This window comes from Magnolia sinica, chromosome 1, assembly GCF_029962835.1.
Source record: "Magnolia sinica isolate HGM2019 chromosome 1, MsV1, whole genome shotgun sequence".
Classification (NCBI taxonomy): domain Eukaryota; kingdom Viridiplantae; phylum Streptophyta; class Magnoliopsida; order Magnoliales; family Magnoliaceae; genus Magnolia; species Magnolia sinica.
Window position 1 is genome coordinate 60,074,881 of NC_080573.1, and position 27,681 is coordinate 60,102,561.

A 27,681-nucleotide genomic window follows, 5' to 3' on the forward strand; every position below is an offset into this window, starting at 1 on the left:
TGGGCTAAAAGTGTCTGTGTAGTCAATTTCAGGTTGCTAATGATAGCCCTTTGCAATGAGGCAAGCTTTATAACGCTCGATAGAACCGTCGGATTTTTACTTGATTTTGTACACCCAACGACACCCAACAATATTTTGTCCAGTTGTTGGGGGAACCAAGGACCAAGTTCCAGTTTATATGAGGGCATCAATCTCTCTAGCCATTGCATTACGCCATTTTGCTACCTTTGAAGCATGAGTAAAGGATGAAGGTTCGATGGGGAGAGTGCTTGTAATGAGGGCATATTTGGGGTTGGGTTTACAGGTGTCGGCTTTGAGACGAGTAACCATGGTGTTGGCGGTAAGGTGGGTGGGGGGTAGATGCATGTGTAGGCGTAGGTAAGGTGTTAGATGATGGAGGAGATGGTGCTAATGGAGAAAGAATCACCGGATTCGGTGGTGGTGGTTGCGGGATGTAAGAATTGCATGGAAAAAGGGATTCATCAAAGACAACATGCCTTGAAATGTAAGTGCGACCAGTGGGGACATGAAGGCATTTATACCCTTTGTATTGCTAACTATAACCAATGAAGACGCATTGGGATGTGCAAAATTCCAATTTGTGTTTATTGTATGGTCGCAAGTAAGGGTAGCAAGCACAGCCAAAAGTACGAAGGATGGTGTAGTCAGGCTTCTGATGAAATAGCTTTTGCTACGGAGAGATGTGATTAAGTACACGCAGGGGAAGATGATTAATTAGAAACACAGTTATTTGAAATGCCTCATCCCAAAAGGTATGTGGTAGATGAGCATGAGCAAGCAGAGAAAGACCCATTTCAACAATGTGTCAGTGCTTACGGTCAACTACCCCATTTTGTTCGGGGGTGTGAGGACACGTCAACCTATGGGAAATGTCATGCAGAGATAACAAGGTCTTAAATTGAGAACTTGTAAATTCACCCCCGTCGTCTGTCTGAACGGCTTTAATCTTAGTATTGAGACGATTTTCAACATGCCGTTTGAAATGAAGAAAGGAATCAAATACCTAGGATTTAAGATGTAGGGGAAAAAATCAGCAGAATTTACTGTAATCATCAACAATAGAGATATAGTATCGAAATCCATTATTAGAGACAATCGGTGATAGTCCCCAGACATCACAATGTAAGAGTTCTAAAGGAAAAGATGAAATAGAAGGGGATAAAGAGAAGGGCAGATGTGAACTCTTTCCAAGTTGGCAAGAGTGGCAGACCGAATTGTGCCAAGAGGAGCCTTTGAAGGGAAGGGCTTTGGCAGAGAGGAGATGTTGCAACGTACGTTTGGCGGGATGACCCAAGCAAGCATGTCAGCATGTAGGAGTGACACGTTCACCAACGAATGCTTGAAGAGACGAGATGAGAGAGGGACTCCAATTTATTGGGATGGTGTAGAGACCATTTTTACTCTGGCCTTGAAATAAGATCTTCCCCGTGCACATGTCCTTGACATAGAAGAAATCAGGATGAAATTCAAAAAAACAATTGTGATCAGTGCTAAACTGATGGACAGAGAGAAGATTTTTTGAAATGTCAGGGACATGAAGAACATTGTGTAGAAGAAAGGTGCTAGTAGGGGTAGAAAGAAGGGAAGAACCTCGATGTGAGATGGGGAGGGCAGCACCATTACCTACGGCAACACGATCAGGGCCAGTGTAGTGAGATTGGAGAGATAGTTTGGAGAGATCATGGGTGAGATGTCGATTTGCACCAGTATCCGGGTACCATACATCATCAGTTGTGGTAGAAATAGAAGCATGAAGGGCATTGAGAGAGCGAGGAGGGTCCCTTCCTCGGTAGGCATGATTCACACAATGATAACAATCCAAAGTAGTATGACCAACTCTAGTACAAATCTGGTACGTCGAACGACCGTTGGCGGACGAGGGGTGGAAGTGTCCTCGAAGAGGACCGCCTTGGGCATGGCGTCCTCTCCCACGAAAGCGTCCTCAGGAAAATGTTCCTCTACCAGAGGAAAAGCCGCGTGGAGGCTGATTGTTGGTACGGGTAGTGACGAAGGCTGTGGGTGTGTCAGTGTTGGAGGCTGATAAGCGAAGCTCCTCTGTGATGAGAGCGCTATAAAGCTCCATCATGGTGATGGGGTGTTTCTGATGCGAGACAAAAGTAACAAATGACCTATACTCAGGGCCAAGGCCTTCCATAATGTAGGTGATGAGTTCAAAGTTGTCGACTAGTTTACCTATTGCCACAAGTTTCTCTGCAGTTGTCTTGAATTTCTTCAGATATTCGATGGTGGGAGTAGAGCCCTTTTTTGTAGTTTGCAGTTGCCAACGAAAGTGCATGACTTGAGCATGAGACTGAGATAAGAAAAGTTGTTCGAGCACGGTCCAGACTGACTGAGAGGAAGATAAACTGACAACTTGAGCTAGGATGCCTTCCGTTAATGTAGTATTGATCCAACTGAGTAGTGCTTGATCTCGCTTGAACCAAGTAATATAATCTGCATTGAGTACTTTGGTAGAGGTAGAATCGTCCTTAGAAGAGAGGATATACTCAGGAAGGCATGGATCTGAACCATCAACAAGGCCGAATAGACCGTTACTTTTAAGAATAGAAAGAAATTGGGATTTTCAGAGGAGGTAATTGTGAGAATCCAGTTTGATGCTCACTAACTGAACGATATTTGGAAAGGTAGACGAAACAGCCATGGAGAAGAACTGAGGACAATAAACAATGTCAACACAACGAGTTGGTGCACATGGTGGTTGCTGAGATAGAAGGAGAATCCTCTTAGTGCGACCGGGATTTGAGAAGAATCAAGGTGGACAGCGCTGATCGATTCGTACGGATACGCTGAACACACATTTCCAAAAGAGAGAGAGAATATGATCTTTGGGAAAAGAAAGGGTATCGGATCCTGATCCCAGGATAATGAAAGGGAGTCGTATCCCCCTATGGCTTTGATACCATGATAGATTGCAAACTCCCATATCTATTCCATTGAAAATGTCTAGTATAAAAACATGTGCACTAGCCTATAATTGGTAGTGTAATACGACGTAGTACAATGTAGTACAGTGACTATCTATGGTATGTACAATCAGCAAGATTTCCAAAATCCTAAACAACATCCATCATGACCGTGGATGTGCCATTAATACATATATGTACATATGTGTGTGTGTGTGTGTGAGAGAGAGAAAAACATAGTGTACATACATTTACATACGCATTCACATTACCTACAAAATGTACAATTAAAAGAATAATTAAAATAAAGAAAGCATTCAATATTTGGTACATAAATCAAAGATGTGGATCTCGGACCTATGAATGGGAATATCCCCGATCCTTACAAAGAAAAAGGAAGTGACTTAGAGAAAAAGAAAAATGACTTGGACAAAAAGAAATGAAGTGACTTAGATAAACTAAAGGTTGAGAATCAATTAAGTCCTCAGTAAAATCACTAATGTTACAATAATTTTCAGATCTTCTGATATTCCTTCTCGCTCAAAATCATAACAAAGTAGTACATTGAGATGAAAGCAATACACTAGATTATGATGAAAGAAAACCAGCATTCCACAAAACATTTACAAATAGATCCAGGCCCGCAAAAATACAATAAGAAATCCATCATATGAAAGGTGAAAATAGAGATAATAGAGAGATTGCCAGCCCTATCGAATATATAGTTATAGATGTGGGCATCCTACCTTTATCTTTCCTCAAGAACATGGCTTCATATAATGGCACACTAATTAAGCTTATATAACCCGAGATAATAATCTGTAGGGCCATATGATCGAAGATGGCCCATCCGCCCGTCGTGACTATAATCATCATTGCCTTGAGGAAATAGAAGAGGTTGAGTAGAGAGAGTGTTGTTGGGGGAATGAACATGGGGGAGGCAACAGCGAATTCCATCAATTCTTTCTTGTACCTCTTCAGTGCTTCTTTGTCTATGACTTTGCTAGTAATCTCAAAACCGGCCTCCGAAATGCCGAGATATTTTAAGATTATGACCATAACCGAAAAAAGGTAGGAAGAAGATCCTTTCATCATCCACATTCGAGTCTCATTCCACCACATCTTCATTGTTCCTTTAGCCAAAATCAATTCACCCAGACTGAAGATGTGGGAAGCAATGCCCAAGAAAGCAAACACCTTGAACCATGGATCAGAGGCCTGGAAAATGAATAATAGAGGACTATTAGATTTTTGGGCTATGGACCATCTAGATTATGGCTCACAGAAAAATAGTACTATGGTTCACCAATATCTAAACTCAACTAAGGAAAGCTGATCAGATCCCTTGGAGTTTTATATAGGCCTGATTGGATTCGGCTATGGCATTCAGTCTTATTGGGTTCAGTTTCAAGCGTGATTTAGGATTTAGCATGGGTTTGGTCGGGCAAAGGATTCAAATGGTTCAAATGCTTCCATGTCTATCCAATTTGTATTGGGAAGTGCTGAGATTAACCCACAGTGAACATTTTGGGCATGTTTGGATAGACGGAATCCATGCCAAAATGGAAATTGTTTTCTATTGACAAACAAGATAGTTGGGTTGTATGGATGTATGGATTCCAAACTATTGTTTTCAAAGACAGAAAATGTTTGGCATAAAAAATAAGGTAGCTGTTGCAGGATTCCACTTAAAATCTAAACAGGTGCCCCCATTTTTGGAATCCAATTTTTTTAGGATGGCCATGGAAATTATCACTGGGTAATCATTACATTACCCGAAAAATCCAAACACGAACCACGTTTTCAAACACAGCATTAGAGAAGGAGTTTGAAGGATAAAGTTGGAAGTTAGAGAGAGAAGAAAGGAAGGGTACAACTTACCTTAGGGAAGATTGGGATGTCATTGGCAGCAGCCAAAGGGAGAAAGAGTGCATAACAGACCATAGGCAGACACCAGAGGGCCCAGAGGGTGTAAAAACTGTAGCAAATGATCTGGCCAAGCTTCAAGCGTCCAACACCATGTGTCCAAGGGCAGTAGTCGGAAAGGAAGATCTCAAGCAAGCCAGTCGACCATCTCTTGTGTTGAATGAGGGTGTCATTGGTGTTAACTGGGGGAAAACCCAAGTAAGCTGTCCTCTCTGGGCTGCAGAAAACTGATTGCCAACCCCTTGACTGTAAAACCACGCCCGTGAACACATCCTCTACAGCGCATCCATACATCAATCCCATCTGGTGAAAAAGAAAAGGAAAAAAAAAAAACAACTTTAATAACCTCAGACAGACAATAAATGACATTGTTTTTCTTACTAAAGATGAATTGATTTTTTATTTTTATTTTTCTTGAGTAGTAGATGCATGATGCTTTTCTTATTTCCAAAGCATGTGATGTAATAGGATGAGGAAACTATGCAATCCTCGCCCCAAGGATTTATGGAATAGGGAAAGGAACAAAATGAAATGGGTGGAGGTAGTAAGAAAAGACTCAGGGGCCTGTTTGGATCCCACCAAGTAAGTTAATTTTTTCTACTTACAGCAGTAGATAAGTAAGTTCGTTTATGATTAGTTATAAGTAAATTTTTTACTTAAAATTACTTAATCACTTCAGTTAATTTTTTTTCAGCTTTTCTACTTTGCATAAGTTACTAAAGAGAGGCATCAGGAGAGAAAAAAGAGAGGAGAAGACCCCTATAGTGTCCTATAGTATAAATAAAGATACGGTCATTGATTAAGTGGGATAGCAGAATAAGATTCATATAGCTGACCTCAATTAGTTGAGATAAGGCTAAAATGATAAAGATGATGATTTGGGTTTCAATTCTTACAAGTGAAGTTCATGGTTTAGGCTAGTGATTAGTTGATCCTCACTATTAGTAAAATATATGGCAAAAATCTCTTAGATCGAATGGTGATGCAAGAAGAGTGGGCCAGAAAAATTTGATGGCCTAGATCAATTATCGAACTCTCCTTGTGTACGATGTGCACCACAACATGATGCAAATGAGATGATTTGGCCTTGGCAAGAAAGGAATTATAAGTAGAGGGATCTAATGCCTTACATCCTTGCCCCATGGTTTGCCATTCTCGTAAGTGCAACTTGATAGAGCCTTGGCCTTTGCTTCCAACTCTCTCCAGCTCTCATTACCTCCAGCTACTTCCATTCAACACATGATCAACAAAACATCAAAAGCAACAATTAAGCTTTTCCAATAGGAAATTTTGTAATGCTATCCCACCCAATATCACTAGATAAGATCATGATGAAATGTGGGGCCCACTTAGAGACTAATACAACATGGCCAAATGAGATGATTTGGCCATGCATTGTATTAGTCAACAGTGGTACAACAGTATTAGTCACGGTTGGACGACAACAGATTTCAACATTTCTATAAGAAAACATTGGATTAGCAACAACTAGTTATGATGTATCAATGTACCAACCTGGTTTCTCTTCCAAATTAGGCCGGTAATCATGTGTAAATTTCCTTCCGTTGAGAGACTCACGCCGGTGAATTGAGCCAGTGCCAGCATACATGGGACCGTTGTGTGCATTTGCACCGAAAAATTCAATCTACACAGAAGAAAAAAAAAAAAAAATATATATATATATATATATATATATATATATATATATATAAAGAATGTCATGAAATTTTAGAATTCATGAGTGGGTCGAGACATAAACCAATGTTCTTGCATGTAAAGCAATAAAACATAGCTACATACAGATTGATTGTTTTGAGATAAATCAGGGGAAAGTTGGTTTATTTTCTTACCTCATAAATCCTCTTGACCCCGTTGGCATACAAGTCGTTTTTGGTCAATCCTCCAAAGCTCTGAGGGAACTGGACATACCCGATTCGGTGGCTCTCCTTAGGGTCCAGCATGAAACACATGGCATGACGAAGGGCTTGTGCATTATTCGAGTGCATATCGCAGTCAACATTGAGAATGAAAGGTGCATTGCTTATCAAATTCGACACCCGATTCTGTGGCAATGCCAAAAAATCATTTTGAAAAGTGAGTGTACCAAAAAATTTTTAATTAAAATCACATTCCCATTGACAATTTAACAAAAGATAAAAACTGTATCAGTATATTTTCTAACAATTGTTATGAGACATGGTTTACAAAGTGATGAACAGAGATTAAATGGGAACTGATAAATATACAACGAAGCCAGTCCATGGTCTGAAATGGGATTTTGATTGCTAATCTTATATCTATGCTATGGTGGCAAAGTTTGAAAATAAAAAATCATGCCTTTCGGATGGCCATTCCATTATCGGCTATTTTTATTGCAACTGCCTGTTGCTTTGGATCCATAGATGAAATGTTTAGCAGCATCTAACCAGTATGCGTCTTCTGAATCATAAATAACCCAAGTTGGGACATATTGAATAGAGGTTTGAAATTGAAGTGGAACTTTTTTAATGAGGCCTACATTTGGGGCAAGTTTTTCTCCACTGTTGATTTCAGCATGGTCCATATGATCAGATTGTTCAATACCTCGAAATTTTGGTGAAGATTACTATTTTAACAAGTTGGATTAAATTAAAAGGTTGAGAACTGATGTAGTGCGGGTTGCAGACACTTTCATGGCAAAGATGGAATAGAGAAGGTCCGATCGGAGGCTGAAATGATCCGGACTGTCAGAAACTTAAATCAGTCGTATCTCACAAACTGGGATGAGTTTTTCGACATATTATGTCTGACTTTGGGGTAGGAGGACCTACTTAAGCCAACCAACCCGCTATGTCAGGTTGCGCACACCAGATTTGCGAAATTCCATCAGATCGACGGTCAAAAGTCCCATTTATTTTCGTTTTTACTATAAATAATAATTTTTAATTCTAGTATAACTTTTGATCCTTTGGGTTGTAGAAGTCGTGCCCAACATGAAAAGGGATTAAAAAAAGTTAGAAAAATTAGGAGAATAATGTGGTTGGTTCAATTTGGACACTTAATATTTTTGGCCGAAAAACACAAAGTCTAGCAGGAATAGAGACTGTCTATAAAGAGTAAGTTTACTATTTATAGTAATTCTGTTTTTAGGGTATTTGAGTTGGAGTTTAAGTCTAAAACTCCATCTTATGTTTGAGTTCCTAATTTAAAGAGTTGTAATTTCGTTTTTTATAATCAATTAAGTTATTTCAAATTTATTAGAAATTATTTTTACTTTTATCCCTCGTGGATTCAAGGAAGCTCTGTGGATTCAGAGTAGATATTTCCTGAGGAAGATGGTGATCGACCTCATCACGTCCGTCCCTGCGTCATACACATTTTATTTTTTTTTATTTTTTATTTTTTACTTGAGAGGATCATATCAGCCATCCTATGGGTAGATTCGGTGTCTGGATGGGTTCTGAACTTTGGACTACATTGACTCGTCAAAACTAAAAACAGAGTTCATCATGAGGTGGTCCACGATGCCACACACCATGTGATTGAATTGCTTATGATTTTAAAGAATCAGTCAGTTTTGTCAGGCAAACCCAACTATCTGATCCATGGCTCAGAAGATGGATGGCTAAAAAAGGCAGGAGAAATAAAGGATTGGATGCATCATCGGGTCACAGTTTTTGTACGGTGAAATGTGTTATGGACCTAATGGACAGTTCAGATCGATCCATTGGATTGTTTAAGTGACATGATACACCTAGGAGCACTGGAAAATTTTATGTCAGGGGAAGACTTTGATACTCTAGCAGAGTGACATGGTTGATAGGCACGCATTTAAAATTCACACATCAACATGCAATTAACTCATATTAAACCGTCCAAACCATTGGAATAGATCCCAAACCCAAAAGAATACTGATTTCAATTTTAAAAATGAGTGCTTGGCAACGGTTGAATAATAATAATAATAATAATAAAAGTCAATGGCTCAGATATAAGCAATAAATATCCATTAATCAGAGGTTAGAAATTTAGAATGTTAAATTAATCATATTCTGAAATGATGACAAACAAGTTGAGCAGTTTAATTTTTAATTAAATGTATCTGTCATGAGTCCAACTTCTAACTCTTCTACAGAGTGTGAAATAAACTCCTCTTCTATGAGTCTTCAGACCAGCGATATGGACCCTGATTTTCCACAGTTGGAGACCAGAGATTCAAATTTCAGATTGTTTTTTATCAGGTGGGCCTCAACATGGTTAGACCATGTCCCAAAAGTCTGATCCAAGACCTAACTTACAAACTAAAAGTTAAGGTCATCAGTAGAGAGAAGGGCAACAGATTGGACAGTTAGGTGATCCAACCTGAGAGATTTTATGGGCAGAGTTCATACATGGTCGGCCCATCAGACAAAAGTTGGATTGAGGGCACCATGGCCCTGTCTCACACGGATGGTATGTGATGTATGTTAGTATGGAATTGTTAAGAGGGTTTTGGTCCCATTATTATTGAGACATTTATGCAATTCTAAGGAGGAAAAGAGTAAGAAATGGAAACTTGAAAGAGAACAAGGAAAGAGAAATACCATAGCATTGAGGGCACCAGCCTTGTAATGATGTGGATGGCCTGGTCGTTTCTCTCGTGATACATATACGAGCGTCGGCATGTTGTTACCGTCCACATCAACATCTTCTCCATTCCCACGTAGCAAAACCTATTAAGTCCCATAATTTAAAATTTAGTAGCATTCGTGATATATATATATATATATATATATATATATATATATATATAAATTAACTTTTGGGAGACGATGCTCAAAAGATTTTAAAACTAATAATATGAATCATTGCAGGGTATTGTTGGGTGTGCAAGGTGAAGTAGAAGGGGTTGCAATACAAGTGCTACAATGACGATGGGAACCAAACCAAGGGGACCGGCCTAGCTCAATGGCTAAGATTGAGTAGGAAAGTTGGATAGGCTTTGGGGTGTGTGTGTGTGTGTGTGTGTGTGTGTAAGAGAGGGTAGATATAGCCCAAAATATTTTGAAAGAGAATAGTACCACACGTCCCATTGGGACTCACCCACTAGGGTTCAGACAAGTGGGCCCCAAGATGACCCATATCCAATAGGTATTTGCATCAATCAGTTTTAAAATATTGAAAATTAGCAGGATAATATCTCCTAAAACCTACCTTAGCAACAAGAATCATCAAGTAAAAATCCACCTAAGCAATGAGATGCAGCTCTTTATAAATGTTTTTCAAGTTTGTCTTGGTGGTCTTGGTAAGTTCTCAATTCTCTGGTAGATTTTGGGGATCCATGTCGGGAAACCTGGTGACCATTTTGAAGCGCTGCAACAAATCTTGGAAATTTCTCAAGATGGGCAATTTCTTGGCAGATTTTTAGATTTTGACGTTTTTCTAGCTATACTACCAGGAAATTTCATAGAAAAAAAAAATTTACACAAATATTTATTATATAATTTCAAATTTTAAAATGTTTGTGTGTAATGATTTATTTGTAATTTTAAATAAATATTTCATGGTAATATCATGAGAAATTAAAAACTGTCCCTACTTTGAAAATCTCACAGTATTATATTTTGTTTGATTCTTTTTATGAAAATATTGGATGATTTTCAAAAGCTCGAAAATATTTGTTAGTTTTGAGAAGCATCCAATCGCATGCCTCAACTGGTTTGAAGAAAAAATAAAGAAAGAAAGAAAATATCATATTCAAAGGTCCTCTGCTTTCTATGTTTAGGATAGTCTGACCAGAGATATTGAAATCGTGGTCACCTGTGGTTTAAGATTCAAATCATGTTCATATGATGCCAATAGCAAAATCAAAAGGGGCTAAACAGATAATTTATTACTCTTGCTGTTGTTGTTGCAGTAATCATTAATAATGCTATTATTATTATTATTGCCAGAGTTATTAATTGGCCTGAAACTACCTTGAAAGGTGAGCCTGGAACCTGTTCACGGCTAACAATCATACCTGTAACTATTACTGTTGTTGTTGTTGTTGTTGTTGTTGTTGTTGTTGTGTTTACTAGCATGATTGGCACAGCTAACCTCCACATGCATGGAGTAGTTGAACAAAAATCCACACCAACCAAGTTGTGGATTGCTTAGGTTGAGAATATGATAGTTACCATCTGATTTTGGGTTGAAATTTTGGACTTGTAATTATTCATTTGATAGTCATCTGTTAGATGATTAGGATTGCTTTATCAGCGTGATTTTAGAGATACATCCCATCTATAATTCAGCCACACGTTCAGCTGATTAAGATAGCTGAGCATAAGTGCCACATGTGAGCTGAAGAACTACAGGGGAATTGGTTGAAGACAGCTTCCCCTTAATTAAGTGGCCCTGATAATCTTTCTTTCATCTTACTTTCTTTCTTTCTTCTTCTTCTTCTTCCTTTTTTTTTTTTTTTTTTTTTTTTTTTTTTTTTTTTTTTTTTAAAGTTTGGACGCTGGAAAGATTCTGGCAGCCCTAACTTCTGCGGAGCCGACCATCCTGTATATGATAGGTCTGCGCCATTAATTTGTTTTGCCATATCATTTAGGTCAATGAGCCCAAATATAAGGCAGATCCAAATTTCAAGTGGACCACACCATAAGAAATAGTAGGGATAATGACATATCTGATGTTTATTTGCCATCCAATCTAAGACTCCAACCTCAATGAAGTGAAAACACAAAAATCAGCTTGATCCAAAACTACCGTGGCCTCTAAGAAGTTTTTAACAATTTCCAATCGATCCTCACTTTTTTCTGTACTGTGGTCCACTTGAAATTTAGATTTACCTCATGTTTGAGCCCCTGCCCTGAAATAAACTGGCAGAAAATGATGAACAGAGTGAATATAACACACGAGCCCCATTGATCTTAGAACTGCAAGAATCCAGGCTACTGGCAATTCCCATTCTTTCAATTATTCTCATGTCCTTTGTTAATACACATTTGATCAAGCACTTACAAAAAATAATTGCATGTAAAATTTTTCCCTTGACAAAATCCTGTTAGATATAGCTGACTTCTACTACTCTGCTAGCACTATTATTGTTATACTGACATGCAGCATTACTGCATGTTAGAGGTATTTGTAAAAGATAATACCTCCAAATGTAAATAAACAATCAATATCTTGACTCAACAACAATATAAATTATTATTATTTAGTAATTGTAGGTTTCCTACCTATAAAAGAAAAACAAAACTCCACTTGCCACCATTTAAAACTATTATTATCACAGTCCAGGAAAATGACAAAACAACACATTTAACAAAGAGAGAGCTTCCCCATGACCACGCCCATGGATGGTTTATCCAACCCATTCATCTAAAGGTCGCATTATGGATGGACTGTCTCCCCACAACTTCTAAATTAGAAGATCCTAGCCATTGAATCATTGAGCGTTATCGTGCATTCCCATGCTAGCAAGGGAAATGTTAAAGTTGAGTGGTACAGGAGATTCTTCGGACAGAGTTCATCAACCATACCCACATGTACAAGTTAATGTGCTCTCTGTTCATTGAAAACAGAGCGTTGTTTTCTTTGTTTATTGTTCCGCCATCCAAGAAGTAATTTTTTCTTTTCTTTTTTATTATTTTATTTTTATTATTATTTATTTTTTGCTACCACTAACGTTCTGTTCTGACCTCACATCGACTATTGGATAAAAGGCCTCGATCCTATGAAGCAAGGAAAAAGTGCCTCCCATATGATTCGTCGGCATTATTACATGTCACATAAATGTAAGCCAATCTAGGGCATCCAGTACGTGGGGCCCAGCACCAATAGAACATAGACTAATATGACACTTTAATTGCCTTCACCATCCAATTGCTAGCTTTCAAATGGGAACATAATCAGATTATTAAGATTGTTCATTCAGTTGAAATTTTGGGCTATAATCCGTCTATAAAGGCTCTATGATTTGGATAGTCTAGATTGGCAAACGTGTATGCTCCGTTTGAAGTTGAAAGTGGAAGCCAACTACCACCCACCACAGTTTGGGGGACCCCAGTTGCTTGTCCACCTTAAATTGATTTACTTATGCCTAGTGTTCAAATTATCGGTATCGCTATAAGTTTCGCTAACCAAGGACCAAGAAAATAATATCGATATCACCGATAATATCGCTAATAACCAGAAATGCGGGGGAACATGGAAAAAACGGTGAATTTTTCAGCGAATCTTTAGGAGATGTTAAAATGTACATATTTGCATATTTAGAAATTTAAAAAAAAATATATGCAAAAAGAATGAATATATAACAAGTTTCCATTTAATGGGACCTTAAAAGCATGTGTCTTTGAAAGAAATTAGTCGAACCATCCCATCCAACCTATTTAACTATCTAACCTTTCGTCCAAACATCCATCGATATTGCAAAATATCAACACATGATATTTCACCAAGAAATCAACAACAATTATAAAGGAAATGAAAGATTGTGGTCTCAATATCGCGCGTGTTGCGATTTCGATAATATCATGATATTATCAATATTATCAAGATAAATTGAACACTACATACAATCATGTGTCCATGAAAAGAAAAATGTTAAAGTAAAATTTTTTTCTAATAAACAAAATTTTGATGATATCAATACGTTGGCGATATTATTGAAATATCATCAATAGTCTTATGATACAAGCATTACCTAGAATTTACATAGTCAAAAATATTGGCGATTCATTAGCGATATTGATGCATTGGCAAGATAAGCGACACCTAGAATTTACATAGTTGAAAAAATTGGCGATTACATTAGCAATATTGATACCTTGGCGATACTTAGCGATACATTGTAATATCAAAAACTTCTGATACTACCAGTGTTATTGGTATCGCTAAGCTAGAGATAAAAATAATATCGGGGATATATCGATAATATCAGAGATAATTCGAACACTGCCTATGCCATTATCATTTTTTGAATTAAAACAGTAGAAAGGGTTGTTTGATAAGTAGGGAAACAAAAGAAAGCAAACAAATTAATAATAATAGTGATTGCTACTGCATGGTAAAAGATTGGATTTAAAAAATTAAATTGCGATTGATTTACGAGAAAAATTAATATAAAATCTTATATTTATTAGACAATAATTTCCTGTATATAATGTCAGTAAAAAGTAAATGTTAATATTATTAATGACAACTTTATAAAGTTTATTATTTTCCTTGCAAATTCATTAGGAGAAAACGTTAAATCAAGATAAAATTGGACTAATGTAACAAATGTAATGAGTGTAAATATCAATTTTCTTCTTTTCTTTTGTTTTAATTAATTTCATTCTTCTATTTTCTCTAATGAAAAAAGAGGATAAAAGGCCCACCTCTATGATGGATGGGTGGTCCCGTGGGTTGACCTTAGATTCCCACTCAACAAAGCCCTTGTGCTGCTTACGTGTCTCCTTTTCTACGTGCCGGTTTCTTCCCACTTTCTCTATTTGCTCTTGCATTTCTTCAAATTTTTTCTGTCCACAAAAAAAATAATAATAATAATAAAATAAAAAATAATAATTAATAATAATAATTGGAAAAAATATTAATAAAGATTCTACATATCCTTTTTCTTTAATTTGTTTCTTCTTGCAGTCCTTTTGTATGTGAAAACAAGTATCACATGGGTAAGATCTGACCGTAAATTCCATTCACCTGGAGTCTGAAGTCAGAAAAATATGATCATCCAGTCGGCCACAGAATTTGGACCATTGGGGAATTTTCTTAGTTATTCTTCTGTTTTCAGTAGGTTTAGTCCACTTGAAGCTTGTAGGGGACCAAATTCTACCAATGAAAACAGTAAAAAAGGTAAAGATTCTCTGCATGATATGACGATTTCATTCTTTCCAACATGGGTTCCATGCCAGTGGCCGGTGTGCACATGGAACTGGATAAAGTCTTGGAAGCGATTTGTGGATGTGCATCGATTATCCCCATGCCTTCTGTTATGATACCATGTCAAACAACAACTTTCTTTAAATGCTCGAGCTGTTTAACAAGGGACCTTAACACTCTAATGCGTCCATTCATGGCTAGAGAGAGCAGGGTCACCATGCAATTCACATTCATGTGTTGGTTAGGTTAGATATCCCCCTGACACCACATATGCCCTACTTCGCTTTACTACTTGTAGCGACCTTGAAATTTTTTGTGCTAATCTTTCCTTAAGTAGTTATTTTGGGGTAATTAGCGCTTTACTCGATTGCTTGTGAAATTCGCATCAATCACTTTAAATTGCATCTGCATGGCTCTAAACGTGTAGATTAGTGAGCGCTACGTTACTCTGAAATCTGGGATCCATCGCTAGATCCAGTTGTTCTAGGAAATTTTTGGAAGATCTGGATCGGACCTGGACCGCGCGTCGAAAGTCCGATGGCGATGATCTTAGGCTGTTGCGGTCACTGAGTTGGGCTTAATCTTCACCTCGAAAATCAAGTCGATCCGATGTTCTGGGTCGATTTAATTGAGCTCGGAGTGAAGAGTGTGAGAACGGTTGGAATTTATTATGCTTTTATTGAAATCTGAGTCGTGTCGCTTGCGCGACGATTTTAAGCATTCTGACCGTTGGATTCTGACCCAATTTCACCCTCTGATCAGGATAGTTGGCCCAGGCATATCCTAGTGCTTGTGGACCTGATCGAGATTTCGTGACCGTTGAATTGAGTGTGGTCCGCCACGGCTGATCTGAAGAGCCGGTCGGTATGAAAACTCAGCTTGACCTAGATCCATGGTCAAGGAGCTTAAGTCCGACCTTTCGTGGTTATAGGCCCACCAGAAGTGCTTCGTTGGATCGAGAAAGGCTTACTTTGGTTATAACCTAAGTATACCTTGACCCTAGGGTTATTTTCGTCAAATAAAGGCCTATTTATAGTCCTTAAACCCTAGCTCTCTTTTCCATACGATTTTCTCTAACCCTAGCTTGGAAAGAGAGTGGAAAAGAGAGAGAAAGTGAGAGAGATAAGTTGGTGAATCATCTTGATTTCTTCCTTGTTCATCTTCATCTTTGAATCTTCACTTTGAATCGTTCTTCTGACGGTTCTGAGTTCTTTTGGGGTAAGTTAACCTAACGCTAACTTGTGTTATAGCTTAGACTAGACTTGGTGTTGTTGTATCTCATTTCTATCTTTATTTTAGGGTATTCTAGCGCCGTTGACGAAGACAACTCGTCTAAATCAGCTCGGCGATTCCTTTCTTTGCTTAAGGTGCGGACTTTAAGTATATAGGTTATGGTTTTCAAGGCTTTCAATCCCAGTTAGTGATTTATTCTTGTTATGGATGAGATTTCACATGCCAAATGTTATGTTTACATTGCTTTCCTGATATGCATGTGCTATATTGAGATTTGTGTATTCTAAGTGTATTTATAAAGTACCGTATACGTATAAAATACGCACTTGTGTTTGCCATGATTATTTGTCATGTATGTATGCTAGATGCATGTATGACAACTCCTTGGTAAAAGGAATTGTCTAAGTGCATGTATTCCAACATACGCTATGTATGTTGTTCCTTGTATGCTAAGTGTTTGTAGAAATGCATGAATGATCTAAGTGTAACTGATTACACTAATTTTGGGCGTTGAGAAGTGATTCTCAATACTCCTATGGATGCGTATGATTTCCTTTATGCAGTTACATTCCATGTTATTTAAATTCAAGCATCTCCTATGCTTACATTTATGTTAAGTTGATATTCTTCAGATGCGTATGTACCATGATTTGAGTCGTTGTTCCATTACTGTTTTACATTCCATATGAATATCTGTAGTAGTGTAAAGTGTTTGAGACTATGCCTTAGTCCAGGAAATCGGTAATTGACCCTATATACGTGGTTGAGATTGCTTTCGCCATGTAGGACGTATTAGACGAACCCGAGTTGTATTAGAGTTGTCGGCAGTGGTTTGGCCACGTGGAGTGTTTGCGCACTCTATGTCGCTCAACTCAACGTGCGCTCGTGCTAGTCGAGTTCGTCAAATAACCCGATTGTCCGTTGTATGTTAACCATGTATGGACGCTACTGTTTGAATCTAGGATACCGAACTTACCAGTGAAATCCTGTTAACTATGGTACTTGATCCACTAAGACTCATGAGCCGAACATGGTGGTATGGGACACCGTGGTCGAGCTGTCGGCCTACGCTGGGGTGACGAGCCTCCCCGTAGTGACCAGTGAGCAACTAAACTCGTGAGCCGATTATAGTGGTATGGGACACTATATTCGTGCTGTCGGCCTACATTGATTGGTGACGAGCCCTTTGTAGTGACCTCGAGCATACCTGGATACCGCAAGGAGGTGACGAGCCGATCTGTGGTAGTAAAGGCATGAAAGGCGTGCATTGATTGGTGACGAGCCCTTTGCTAGGACCTCAACTATATGATCGTATGAGATGTCTAGGATTGACGACCCTAGTATGGATCACTGTTTGGATGGTGATATGAGGAAGGTATCTTAGCTTCCCAATCTTGTTGTGTGAAATGGACTAATAACAACTTGGTAATCATATCCATGCATCGCATTTGCATGTGCTTTGTAGATGTGGCGCACTTTGAGGCGATGTCATGCGTAACGTAAGATGAAGACGTTGAGGGTATACGCGTGAGGGCACGCATCATACCGCATTCATACTTGCATTAACAAGAGTACTTAGGATTTATTTAATTGTTCTGCTTTATCATTACTGTTTGATTGAACTGATAACATGTTAACCAGTGCCTTATTGTTCCACTGAGTTGATCACTCACTCCCACGTTTCTGGGGCGGTGTTACACACCTACCAGACTCTGTCTTAGGCCCTGATGTTGCAGATGTGGATGCGACGTCTAAGGCAGAGCGGGAGCTGATGACGACGAGGCTGCCTTCTCCTATATGCAGTTTTCAGACGGGTTCTAGCGAGCCTCGGTCTGTTGCGCGGGATCTCTGGGATTATATTTTTGGAACTGAAACGATGTAATTGATACTTATAATTTTGATAAATAAAACTTTCAAATGATCTGGCTTGTATATGTAATTCAGGGATTTACACTTGTACACATTTTACTATAAGTCTTCCACTTGCTTTATTCACTTATCCTTGAATCATATCTGTGTTTTTGGCTTAATCTATTCCATGTTTTATGTACTAATACAGTCAACATACATTCATCATTAAATATGTTGCATAAGTGATGTTTTGGAACTCGGGAGCTGAGTTATGCTCGACCTCCGAATTTCAGGGCGTTACACTACTGTATAGAAAAATCAGACAAGGGCCTTTCGTCCATTTATTGGGCTTTTATTGTGCAGTGACTACAACACCACTAGCTCATTAGTGTTGGGATATGGTGGGATTTGATTAGACCATCTATTCCTGTCAGAGGCCGATCACGTAACAACTTTTGAATGAACAAGGATTCAGTGAAGCTAGAAAAAATGAGATCAGGACATGACTGTGGGACCCACCTTGATGTATGTGTTGCCCAGCTCATTTTAGGGCTTAAGATTAAAATGAAGCAGATACAGATCACAGTTGGACCACACCACAGGAAACAGTGGTGATTAAACGCCCATCATTAACACTTTAGGCGGTGTTACCTGGCTAACATTTAATCCGCTCCCTACTCAATCTGCCTTGGATTGAGAAGACAGTACCAACTATTGGTTGGTGCTTGAAAAGCTTTGTGGCCTCACCATGTCGTATGTTTTTTATCTACTCCGTCCATCTATTTTACTGGCTCATTTTAGGAGATGATAAAAAAATGAGGCAGATATAAATCCTTGGACTATACCATAGGAAACAGTGGTGATCGAACACCCACCATTAAAAATTTCTGCCGACTACAAAAGTTTTAGATCAAGCTGGTATATACATGTGTTTGGGCATGGATTGGGTACTACTCCCATCTAGAGATGGAAGGTGGTGAGAGGAGCTCTAAGGCTCATTGTGTTTTATCCATGTCGTCCATCCATTTTGATGGATATTTTAGGGCAAGATTCAAAAAGGAGGCAGATCAAAGGCTCAAACAGACCACACCATATGAAACAATGGTGGAAATGATGCATACCATTGAAACCTTACTACTGGCCACGGTGATGTTTATTTGCTGTCCACACTATTCATAAAGTCACATGGACTGGTTGAAGGGAAAAGATTAATATTAGCTTAATCCAAAACTTCTGTAGCCACCAATAAGTTTACAATAGTACATATAATCACCACTGCATCTTGTAGTATTGTTCACTTGAGGCTCATATAGGGTTGTCAGTGGGTCAAGCCTAGGTAGGTCTTGGCCTAAATTTTGAACTATTTTAGGCCAAGCTTTCAGGCTGACTCTATTTAAAATTCTAATTTTTCAGGTCTGAGCCTAGCCCATTGACACTTCTAGGCTAATGCATTAAAATGAACTGTCAAAATGGATGGACAGTATGGATAAATTACACACATCACAGTGTGCCTTTCAAAGGTCCTATTAGGACCATCCTTCTATAGCTAGCTGCTGATGTAGAGCGGGTCGCGGATAGTTACATGGCCAAGATGGATCAGAAAAGGCCCGGTCGATGACAGAAGTGATCCAGACCATCGAACCATAAATCGGGCGTATCTTGCAATCCGGAATGAGTTATCTGACGTAAAATATATGATTTGGGGGTAGAACTAGCTACTAAAGCCAACCAATCCTGCTATGTCGGGTTGCGCAGCCCAGAATTGCGAAAAACCCCTGGATCGACGGTTGTTTCCCTATTTTAATTTTTTTTACTATAAATAGTAAGTTTTAGTTTGATTATAACTCTTCATCCGTCGGGCTTTAGGAGTTGCGCCCAACGTGAAAAGAGCTTAGAATAATTAGGAGAACGGTTTGGTGAAGCCAAATAGGACACTTACTATTTTTGGCCGAAAACCGTGCTCACTAGTAGACATCACGACCGTCTATAAATAGTAAGTTTACTATTTATAGTAAGTCACGGATTCTAGGAGTTTGAGTTGTAGTTTGTTTCTAATTTCTTTCCCATTGCTTGGTACCCCTATTTAAAGGGTTGTGAACTCGTTTTTATTCATCAATTAATCAATTTTGAATTTCTTAGAATTTATTTCTATTTTCTACTTTCTTTCCTCGTGGATTCGAGAAGTCTCTGTGAGGAGTCCAAAGAAGCTCCGTGGATTCGGAGTAGTTATCCTCATCACGTTCATCCCTGCGTCAATTGGTATCAAAGCAAGGATTCCCCTCGGGCCGATGGCAAACAATGAAGGTATGAATCAAAATCCTGTTGACGGTGATCCAGGGATTCGTTATCTTTCGGAAAGGATGGAAGCTTTCCACCGGGAGAGTCAGTTGACCATGCAAGGGCTGCAGGCAATTCTCGACCGTCTTGCGGATGCGCTACTCCCGCCCCGAGCCCTAGGCGGTGCTCCACCACCCATGATTGCTGTACGACGCAACCCCGATTTTCGTAGAGTACTACTAGTGGCAAACCGTAAGGTTACACCAGATGATTCAAGTTCTAGCGATGAGGACCTTAATGAGGATTTTGCCAGACGATCAATCCATAGAGGTGATCATCTAGATCGTGCTGAAAAAGACTATCGAGGTAAGGCTGAACTTCCTAGTTTTAACGGTTTATTATGTATAGAAGATTTTCTCGATTGACTAGCCGAAGTAGAGAGATATTTTGATTACATGGTCGTGCCAGATCAAAAAAAGGATAAAATTAGTAGCGTTTAAATTAAAATCTGGTGCTTCTGAATGGTGGGAACAATTACAACTCTCACGAGCCCACCAAAACAAGGCGCCCATCTCATCATGGCCACGGATGAGACGTCTTCTTCGATCTCGATTTCTCCCCAGTGATTATGAGTAGATATTATTCTAGCAATATCAAAATTACAGACAAGGAAATCGAACAGTCATAGATTACACTGAAGAATTCCAACGGCTGGCTACACAAAACGATTTGTCAGAATCTGAGTCACAGAAGGTGGCACGATTTATAGGTGGGTTGCGACCGACAATTCAGGACCGAGTTCAGATGTACCCAGTCGGGACTGTGGATGAAGCAGTTCAATTGGCGGGTAGGGCAGAAACACAACTTGCAAGAGCTCCTGCTCGTTCATATCCTTCAACTCGACCTCCCATGACGGGTCCCACGCAGGATCCAGTGCTGCCATGAGGAAAAGACCCAGTACCTCAACTTCCTACAACCGCAAACCGTGATACGGAGAACGGCTCATCCAGACCTCAACGTGCAGCACTCACAACAGCGAGTCCGAGTAGGATTCCAAATCCTTATGCTCAGCCAAGGTCGAACAATTGTTACCGATGTGGTCAACCAGGCCACTTATCAAACACTTGTCCTCAACGTCTCGCAGCACACTTGACTATAAACGAAAGGGGGCAATGAAGATGAGGCCACAAAAGAAGACCATCACTTTAATAAAATGAACAAATCACTGAAGAAATAGCAAGTGGCGATGAAATAACAGGGAGAATCGTGGTAAATTTCTAGTTGTGAGGCGATTGCTGTATGCCTCACTAAAGGAATTACATCCACAACGACACAATATATTTCGTACTCGGTGCACCGTCAATGGAAAGGTCTGTGATGTGATCATAGACAGTGGTAGTAGCGAGAATATCGTCTCAAGAGTAATGGTGGATAAGTTGCGGCTACCAACGATGAAACATCCTTCCCCGTACTCGATTGGCTGGATAAAAAAGGTGAATGAGACCAAGGTAACTGAACAATGCACTATCTCATTTTCAATTGGCAAAAATTATAAAGATCAAATACTTTGTGACATAGTCGATATGGAAGCTTGTCATATGTTACTCGGTCGACCCTGGCAATCGGACCGTGATGCGACCCATCGGGGATGAAATAATGTTTACGTATTCGTCAAGGATAGTCGAAAAATAATTCTTGTCCCTATGGCACCAGAGAACCACCCTGAAGCCTCTAAAGTGGAGGGGAGTTCTTTCTTGACCATTCAAAATTTTATGGAGAAATCCAAGGAAACCGGCGAGGTATACGCTGTAGTGGTGAAGGGCAAGGAAGAGGAACCCTCAAACATCCCTCCAAGTTTAAGACTGTTGCTAAACGAATTCAAAGAAGTCTAACCTGAGAATTTACCTGATGGATTGCCCCCCATGAGGGACATCCAACATCACATAGACCTCGTCCCTGGGGCTAGCCTGCCCAACCGCCCTCATTATCGGATGAGTCTGAAGGAGTGTGAGATACTTCAGGGGCAAGTGGAGGAATTGATCCGTAAGGGTCTCTTAAGAGAGAGCATGAGCCTATGTGTCGTACCAGCATTATTAACGTCAAAAAAAGATGGAAGCTGGCTCATGTGTGTCGACAGCTGGGCAATCAATAAAATTACCATCAAATATCGGTTTCCAATACCACGGTTGGACGACATGCTAGATATGTTAGAAGGGGCCAAGGTGTTCTCTAAACTAGATCTAAGGAGCGGGTACCATCAGATTCGTATTCGACCCGGTGATGAGTAGAAAACGGCATTCAAGACCAAGGAAGGGTTGTATGAGTGGCTGGTCATGCCCTTCGGCCTTTCGAACGCACCAAGTACTTTTATGCGTTTGATGAATCAAGTTCTAAAACCGTTCACTGGCCGATTTATGGTTGTATATTTTGATGACATATTGATATATAGCCAGGATGAGGTGGAGCACAGGAAACATCTCAGGCAGGTGCTCCAGGTCCTACAAATTAACAAGTTGTACCTCAACTTGAAGAAGTGTAGTTTTTTAACTGATAGCCTGTTGTTTCTAGGATTTGTTGTAACGTCCACAGGCATTCGTGTGGACGATGAAAAGGTGCGAACTATTAGGGAATGGCCGATCCCGACAAACATTCATGAGATGAGGAGTTTTTACGGGTTGGCGACTTTCTATCGTCGATTTGTGCGAGATTTTAGTACCATAGTCGTGTCTGTAATAAATTACATGAAAAAAGGACCGTTCCAGTGGACCGATAAAGCTGACAAGAGCTTTCATGAGATCAAGCATCATTTGTCTACAACACCAGTTTTGGTGCTTCCTAATTTCGACAAATTGTTTGAGGCGACAAATTGTTTGAGGTTGAATGTAACGCTTCATACGTCAGAATTGGATGAGTATTATCACAGGAAGGCAAGCTGATAGCCTTCTACAGCGAGAAGCTCAGCGAAGCCCGAAAGAAGTAGTCGACTTATGAGCTTGAGTTGTACGCAGTTGTTCAGGCGCTGCGACATTGGCGGCATTATCTGATTCAAAGAAAGTTTGTTTTGTACACTGACCATCAAGCATTAAAATTTATTAATAGTCAGACTAACGTGAATCGTGTGCATGCTACATGGGTTGCATTTTTACAGGAATTCACATTCGTTCTGAAGCACAAGTCAGGGCAGCAGAACAAGGTGGCTGATGTACTTAGCCATCGTGCATCACTACTTGTTACGATGAGCAACGAGGTGGTCGGCTTCGACTGTCTCAATGAGCTGTATGCCAAGGATGAGGACTTCAAAGATTCTTTGATGAAGTGCCAAGAAGGTCACCCCAGTGACCTTCATATACAGGATGATTTTCTCTTCAAAGGGAATCGATTGTGCATCCCCTAAAGTTCTCTGAGGGAGCAGATTATTCAGGAGCTACATGGAGGTGACCTCGGTGGACACCTGAGGTGAGACAAGACGCGAGATCTTGTAGAAGAGCGGTATTACTGGCCGCAATTAGTACGCGATGTGGGAAAAGCCGTACAACGTTGTCATGTTTGTCAGACCTCGAAGGGGCAATCTCAGAATACGGGCCTCTACACCCCGTTACCTGTGCCTAACAGTCCTTGGGAGGATTTATCAATAGACTTCGTGCTTGGTCTCCCACGAACACAACGCGGCATGGATTTGGTATTTCTTGGTGGTAGATCGTTTCTCCAAGATGGCACACTTTATCCCATGCAAGAAGACCCTCGATGCAACACACGTGGTGAATTTATTTTTCAGAGAGGTCGTACGGCTTCACAGGGTCCCCAAGATCATTACTTCCGATCGTGACACGAAGTTCATTAGCCACTTTTGGCGGACTTTATGGAATCGATTCGATACACGACTTCAATTCAGCAGTGCTTACAACCCACAGACTGATGGGCAGACCGAAGTTGTGAATCGCACGTTGGGAAACCTCCTTCGCTGTATTTCAGGAGAAAAACTGAAGCAGTGGGATTTAGCCTTGTCTCAAGCAGAGTTTGCATTCAACAATATGGTGAACCGCTCGATAGGGAGATCACCGTTCCAGATTATCTACGGACGAGTGCCTCACCACATACTTGACTTGGTCCCTCTACCCAAGCACCCATGCACGAGCATTGCAGCAGAACATATGGATGCAGAAGTACAGACCAAGCTACATGCGTCGAACGAGAAGTACAAGGAATAAACGGACAAGCATCGGCGACAAAAAGTGTTTGAAGTGGGCGACCGTGTTATGGTCCATCCGCGCAAAGAGAGATTTCCGACCGGGACGTACAACAAGTTAAAAAATAAGAAGAATGGACCGGTACCAATCATCCGAAAGATCAATGATAATGCTTATGTTGTTGATCTCCCAGATGACATGGCAATCTCACGGACTTTCAATGTCGCGGACCTAACCGAGTATCATGAACCAGAGCATGACTAGAACTCAAGGACAAATTCTTTTGAGGTGGAGGAGACTGATGTAGAGCGGGTCGCGGATAGTTACATGGCCAAGATGGATCAGAAAAGGCCCGGTCGACGACAGAAGTGATCTAGACCATCGAACCTTAAATCGGGCGTATCTTGCAATCCGGAATGAGTTATCTGACGTAAAATATATGATTTTGGGGTAGAACGAGCTACTGAAGCCAACTAACCCCGCTACGCCGGGTTATGCAGCCCGGAATTGTGAAAAACCCATGGATCGACGGTCGTTTCCCTATTTTAATTTCGTTTTTACTATAAATAGTAAGTTTTAGTTTGATTATAACTCTTCATCCGTCGGGCTTTAGGAGTTGCGCCCAATGTGAAAAGAGCTTAGAATAATTAGGAGAACGGTTTAGTGAAGCCAAATAGGACACTTACTATTTTTGGCCGAAAACCTTGTGCACTAGTAGACATCACGACCGTCTATAAATAGTAAGTTTACTATTTATAGTAAGTCGCGGATTCTAAGAGTTTGAGTTGTAGTTTGTTTCTAATTTCTTTCCCATTGCTTGGTACCCCTATTTAAAGGGTTGTGAACTCATTTTTATTCATCAATTAATCAATTTTGAATTTCTTAGAATTTATTTCTATTTTCTGCTTTCTTTCCTCGTGGATTCGAGAAGTCTCTGTGAGGAGTCTAGAGAAGCTCCGTAAATTCGGAGTAGTTATCCTCATCACGTTCATCCCTGCGTCAGCTGCTCATGGGGATAGTACTAACATAACTAACCTTCTCTAGCTAGGTCTTGGTGGGGATAGTAACCAATTCATGTCCTATATATTTTCTTTTGTATGACCTAATTAGGTTGGATGTCAAATAAACATTATAATAAGTCTTAGGAAACTTTTAATGGTGAGTGTTCAATCACAACTAATTCCTAAGGTGGTGTCCGCCTAAGATTTGAATCTGCTGCATTTTTGGCTCACACCTTAAAATAAGCTTTAAAAAATGGATAAAAGGCCTGGATAAAATACATATATGAGGCCTAAGGAACTTTTGCAGCACCGACCAGTCTCACGTGGAGCCCTTGTCAAACATGCTTGGAATTAGTGGTGTTGACTCACCGCCCAATCCAGTGGTCCCCTTCACCATCTATTGAATTACCAAGACAACTATTTTTGATAAAATCTATTGAATTAATTGCCAAAGAAAGCGTCTGTCCACGTACCTGAAAGATACCATTATAGCTGATATTATTAAAAATCGAGTTGACTTGGTCTGAGTTGAGTTTAATGAGTCTACACAGCAACACTTCCCAAGTTAGGGCCGATTCTCTCAGAACCGACCTTCGCAATCATCCAGCTCGAAAGCTTTCAAAATCGAGTTGACTCAGCCGAGTTTCAGGTCCAGCTGTTGAGTTTTAAAACCACGCATTTCCTGGTCACGCTTACCCCTTAGAACAGAGCAAGCTTTTCTCAGACCGGAAGGAAAATTGGAATAATCTACAAATTAGGTGGGCCACACACACACACAAAATAAATCAGACCTTAAGCTGACCATTGATTTTAATGGTATAGCCTGCCTAAATGTACCATCCTGATTTCCACCCGAGGCATCTTTATGATGATGCCCACCTTATGAAGGGTTCCGATGTTTCACATGTAAGAATCCTATAAGGTGGGCCTTATTGATCAACGGTCTAGATTAACCTAAAGGTTGGATAGTGTGATGGGGTGCACCAGTGGTCGCCAGTAAGGTGTGATACATCAAGAAATTCCACACAGTATCATAAGGCAACTACGATTCCCAAGCGGACAGGAGTTTTGACGGGTTTCAAACACCTCTGCCCTCTCAAATATATATAAATAAGAGTCGGGTCCCCCAATCCACCACCATCGACTGAAGCTATTGCCAATCACTGCTTCTCTAAATGTGAAAGGAAATGAAGATCTCAGAGACCATTTCAATGCACAGTAGATCCTAGATCCTACGGCCATTCCGCAATTAGGAAAAAACGCTTTTTAAGTTTCTCTTTAGGAAACTTGTTTTTACGAAACGCTTTTAATTAGTTTCTCTTTAAATAAAAGTAAATAAGTTGTGTCTGTTGTCACCTTTACTGAGCTATGGTCCATCTGGAAATTCCGACTCCCACCGGCGATGGAATTCTCCAACGAGAAGTATTGCTGAGGGGCCCGCGGCTCAACGTTATACTTGCGACAGAAAGGTAGCCAATGCTTTGAGAAGATGGAGGCCTGATACGCTGCATGGAACGTCAGCTCTGACCCACCATCGTCTGATAGATAGTACGCTAACTTGTCCACGTCGTAGTCATAGGCCATGAGAGATAGGAGTGTGTTGGCGACGAGTGATGGTGGCTCTCTAACGGGATCAGCAGTGCAAACCATCACGTCGACCTTCGGGAGAGATTCCGGCAGTCGATCGGGGTAGGTGATGTGGAATGTGGGGGCCCACCTGAAGCCCTGTTGAAAGAGCCATACGGCTGCAAACCAGAATTCGGCAAGGGATATGAGGAGCCAGAGAAGGCGGTGGTCGTTGGGGATGTGTGTCAGACGGTAGTAGAAGAGAGATAATATTCCGGCGATGAACACGGCGAAGTAGAGCTTGTAGACGAGACGCCCAGGCGCTTGGCGGGTGGCAAAGAGTCGGGTGGCGGGAGATGACGTCATTTTTTTCTTTTTCGGGCGAGGGAATGGGAGTGGGTGTTTGTGGCAGAGGCACGCTGGGGTTTTGATTATAAAAGAAGTCAGAGGCTCGTGCATGACATTCGAGCCCACGGAGAGCCCACGGCGAGGGGAGAAAGGAGCGCGTCTCGCAAATGATACTGCACGTGTGAGAGGAGGTAGTAGGTATGTGACAGCAGCACAAACACGCGTGAGATGTCGTATATTTTATACGGACGTGGACTGTGGAGCGAGGTGATCACCACCCTTTACGTCGTAGGAAGACTATGTGGGGCCCTCCATGATGTACGTCGTTTTATCCAAGCCGTTCATCCCTTTTTCCAGCTCATTTTAAGGGCATGGCCTCATAATATTTTAGCATATCAAGGGGAACACCCTCATTTTAAGGGCATGGCCTCAGAATACTGAAGCATATCGAAAGCTCAAGGGAACACACCAAAGAAAAAGAAACATAGTGTGACGTCCACCGTTGAAACC

The 27,681-nt window shown here is 40.3% G+C and overlaps 1 protein-coding gene across 2 annotated transcripts; it reads right to left on the reverse strand.

Annotated features, from left to right (window-relative positions):
- Window positions 1-3,560: 3,560 nt before the first annotated feature.
- On the reverse strand, window positions 3,561-27,239 carry LOC131250573 (cellulose synthase-like protein E6). Of its 2 annotated transcripts, none has more exons than XM_058250864.1 (8): window positions 26,614-27,239; window positions 14,207-14,347; window positions 9,434-9,562; window positions 6,722-6,934; window positions 6,387-6,516; window positions 6,002-6,096; window positions 4,827-5,174; window positions 3,561-4,163 (listed from the first exon to the last, which is right to left on the reverse strand). In XM_058250864.1, the coding sequence occupies exons 1-8, from the start codon at window positions 27,187-27,189 to the stop codon at window positions 3,612-3,614; spliced, it is 2,184 nt and encodes a 727-aa protein (XP_058106847.1). In that variant the 5' UTR covers window positions 27,190-27,239; the 3' UTR covers window positions 3,561-3,611. The 2 variants fall into 2 exon arrangements, with proteins under 2 accessions (XP_058106847.1, XP_058106854.1); XM_058250871.1 differs by having other exon boundaries at window positions 3,562-4,163; window positions 6,002-6,093.
- Window positions 27,240-27,681: the final 442 nt, after the last annotated feature.

What these genes read in the sequence shown, in the direction of transcription:
- LOC131250573 (XM_058250864.1), bottom strand. Translation starts at nt 27,189, where the DNA reads ATGACGTCATCTCCCGCCACCCGACTCTTTGCCACCCGCCAAGCGCCT. An exon ending in TGGACCATAGCTCAGTAAAG is followed by an intron (nt 14,348 to 26,613) that starts GTGACAACAGAC and finishes TTTTGTGGACAG; the next exon opens with AAAAAATTTGAAGAAATGCA. An exon ending in ACCACCCATCCATCATAGAG is followed by an intron (nt 9,563 to 14,206) that starts GTGGGCCTTTTA and finishes GGGACTTAATAG; the next exon opens with GTTTTGCTACGTGGGAATGG.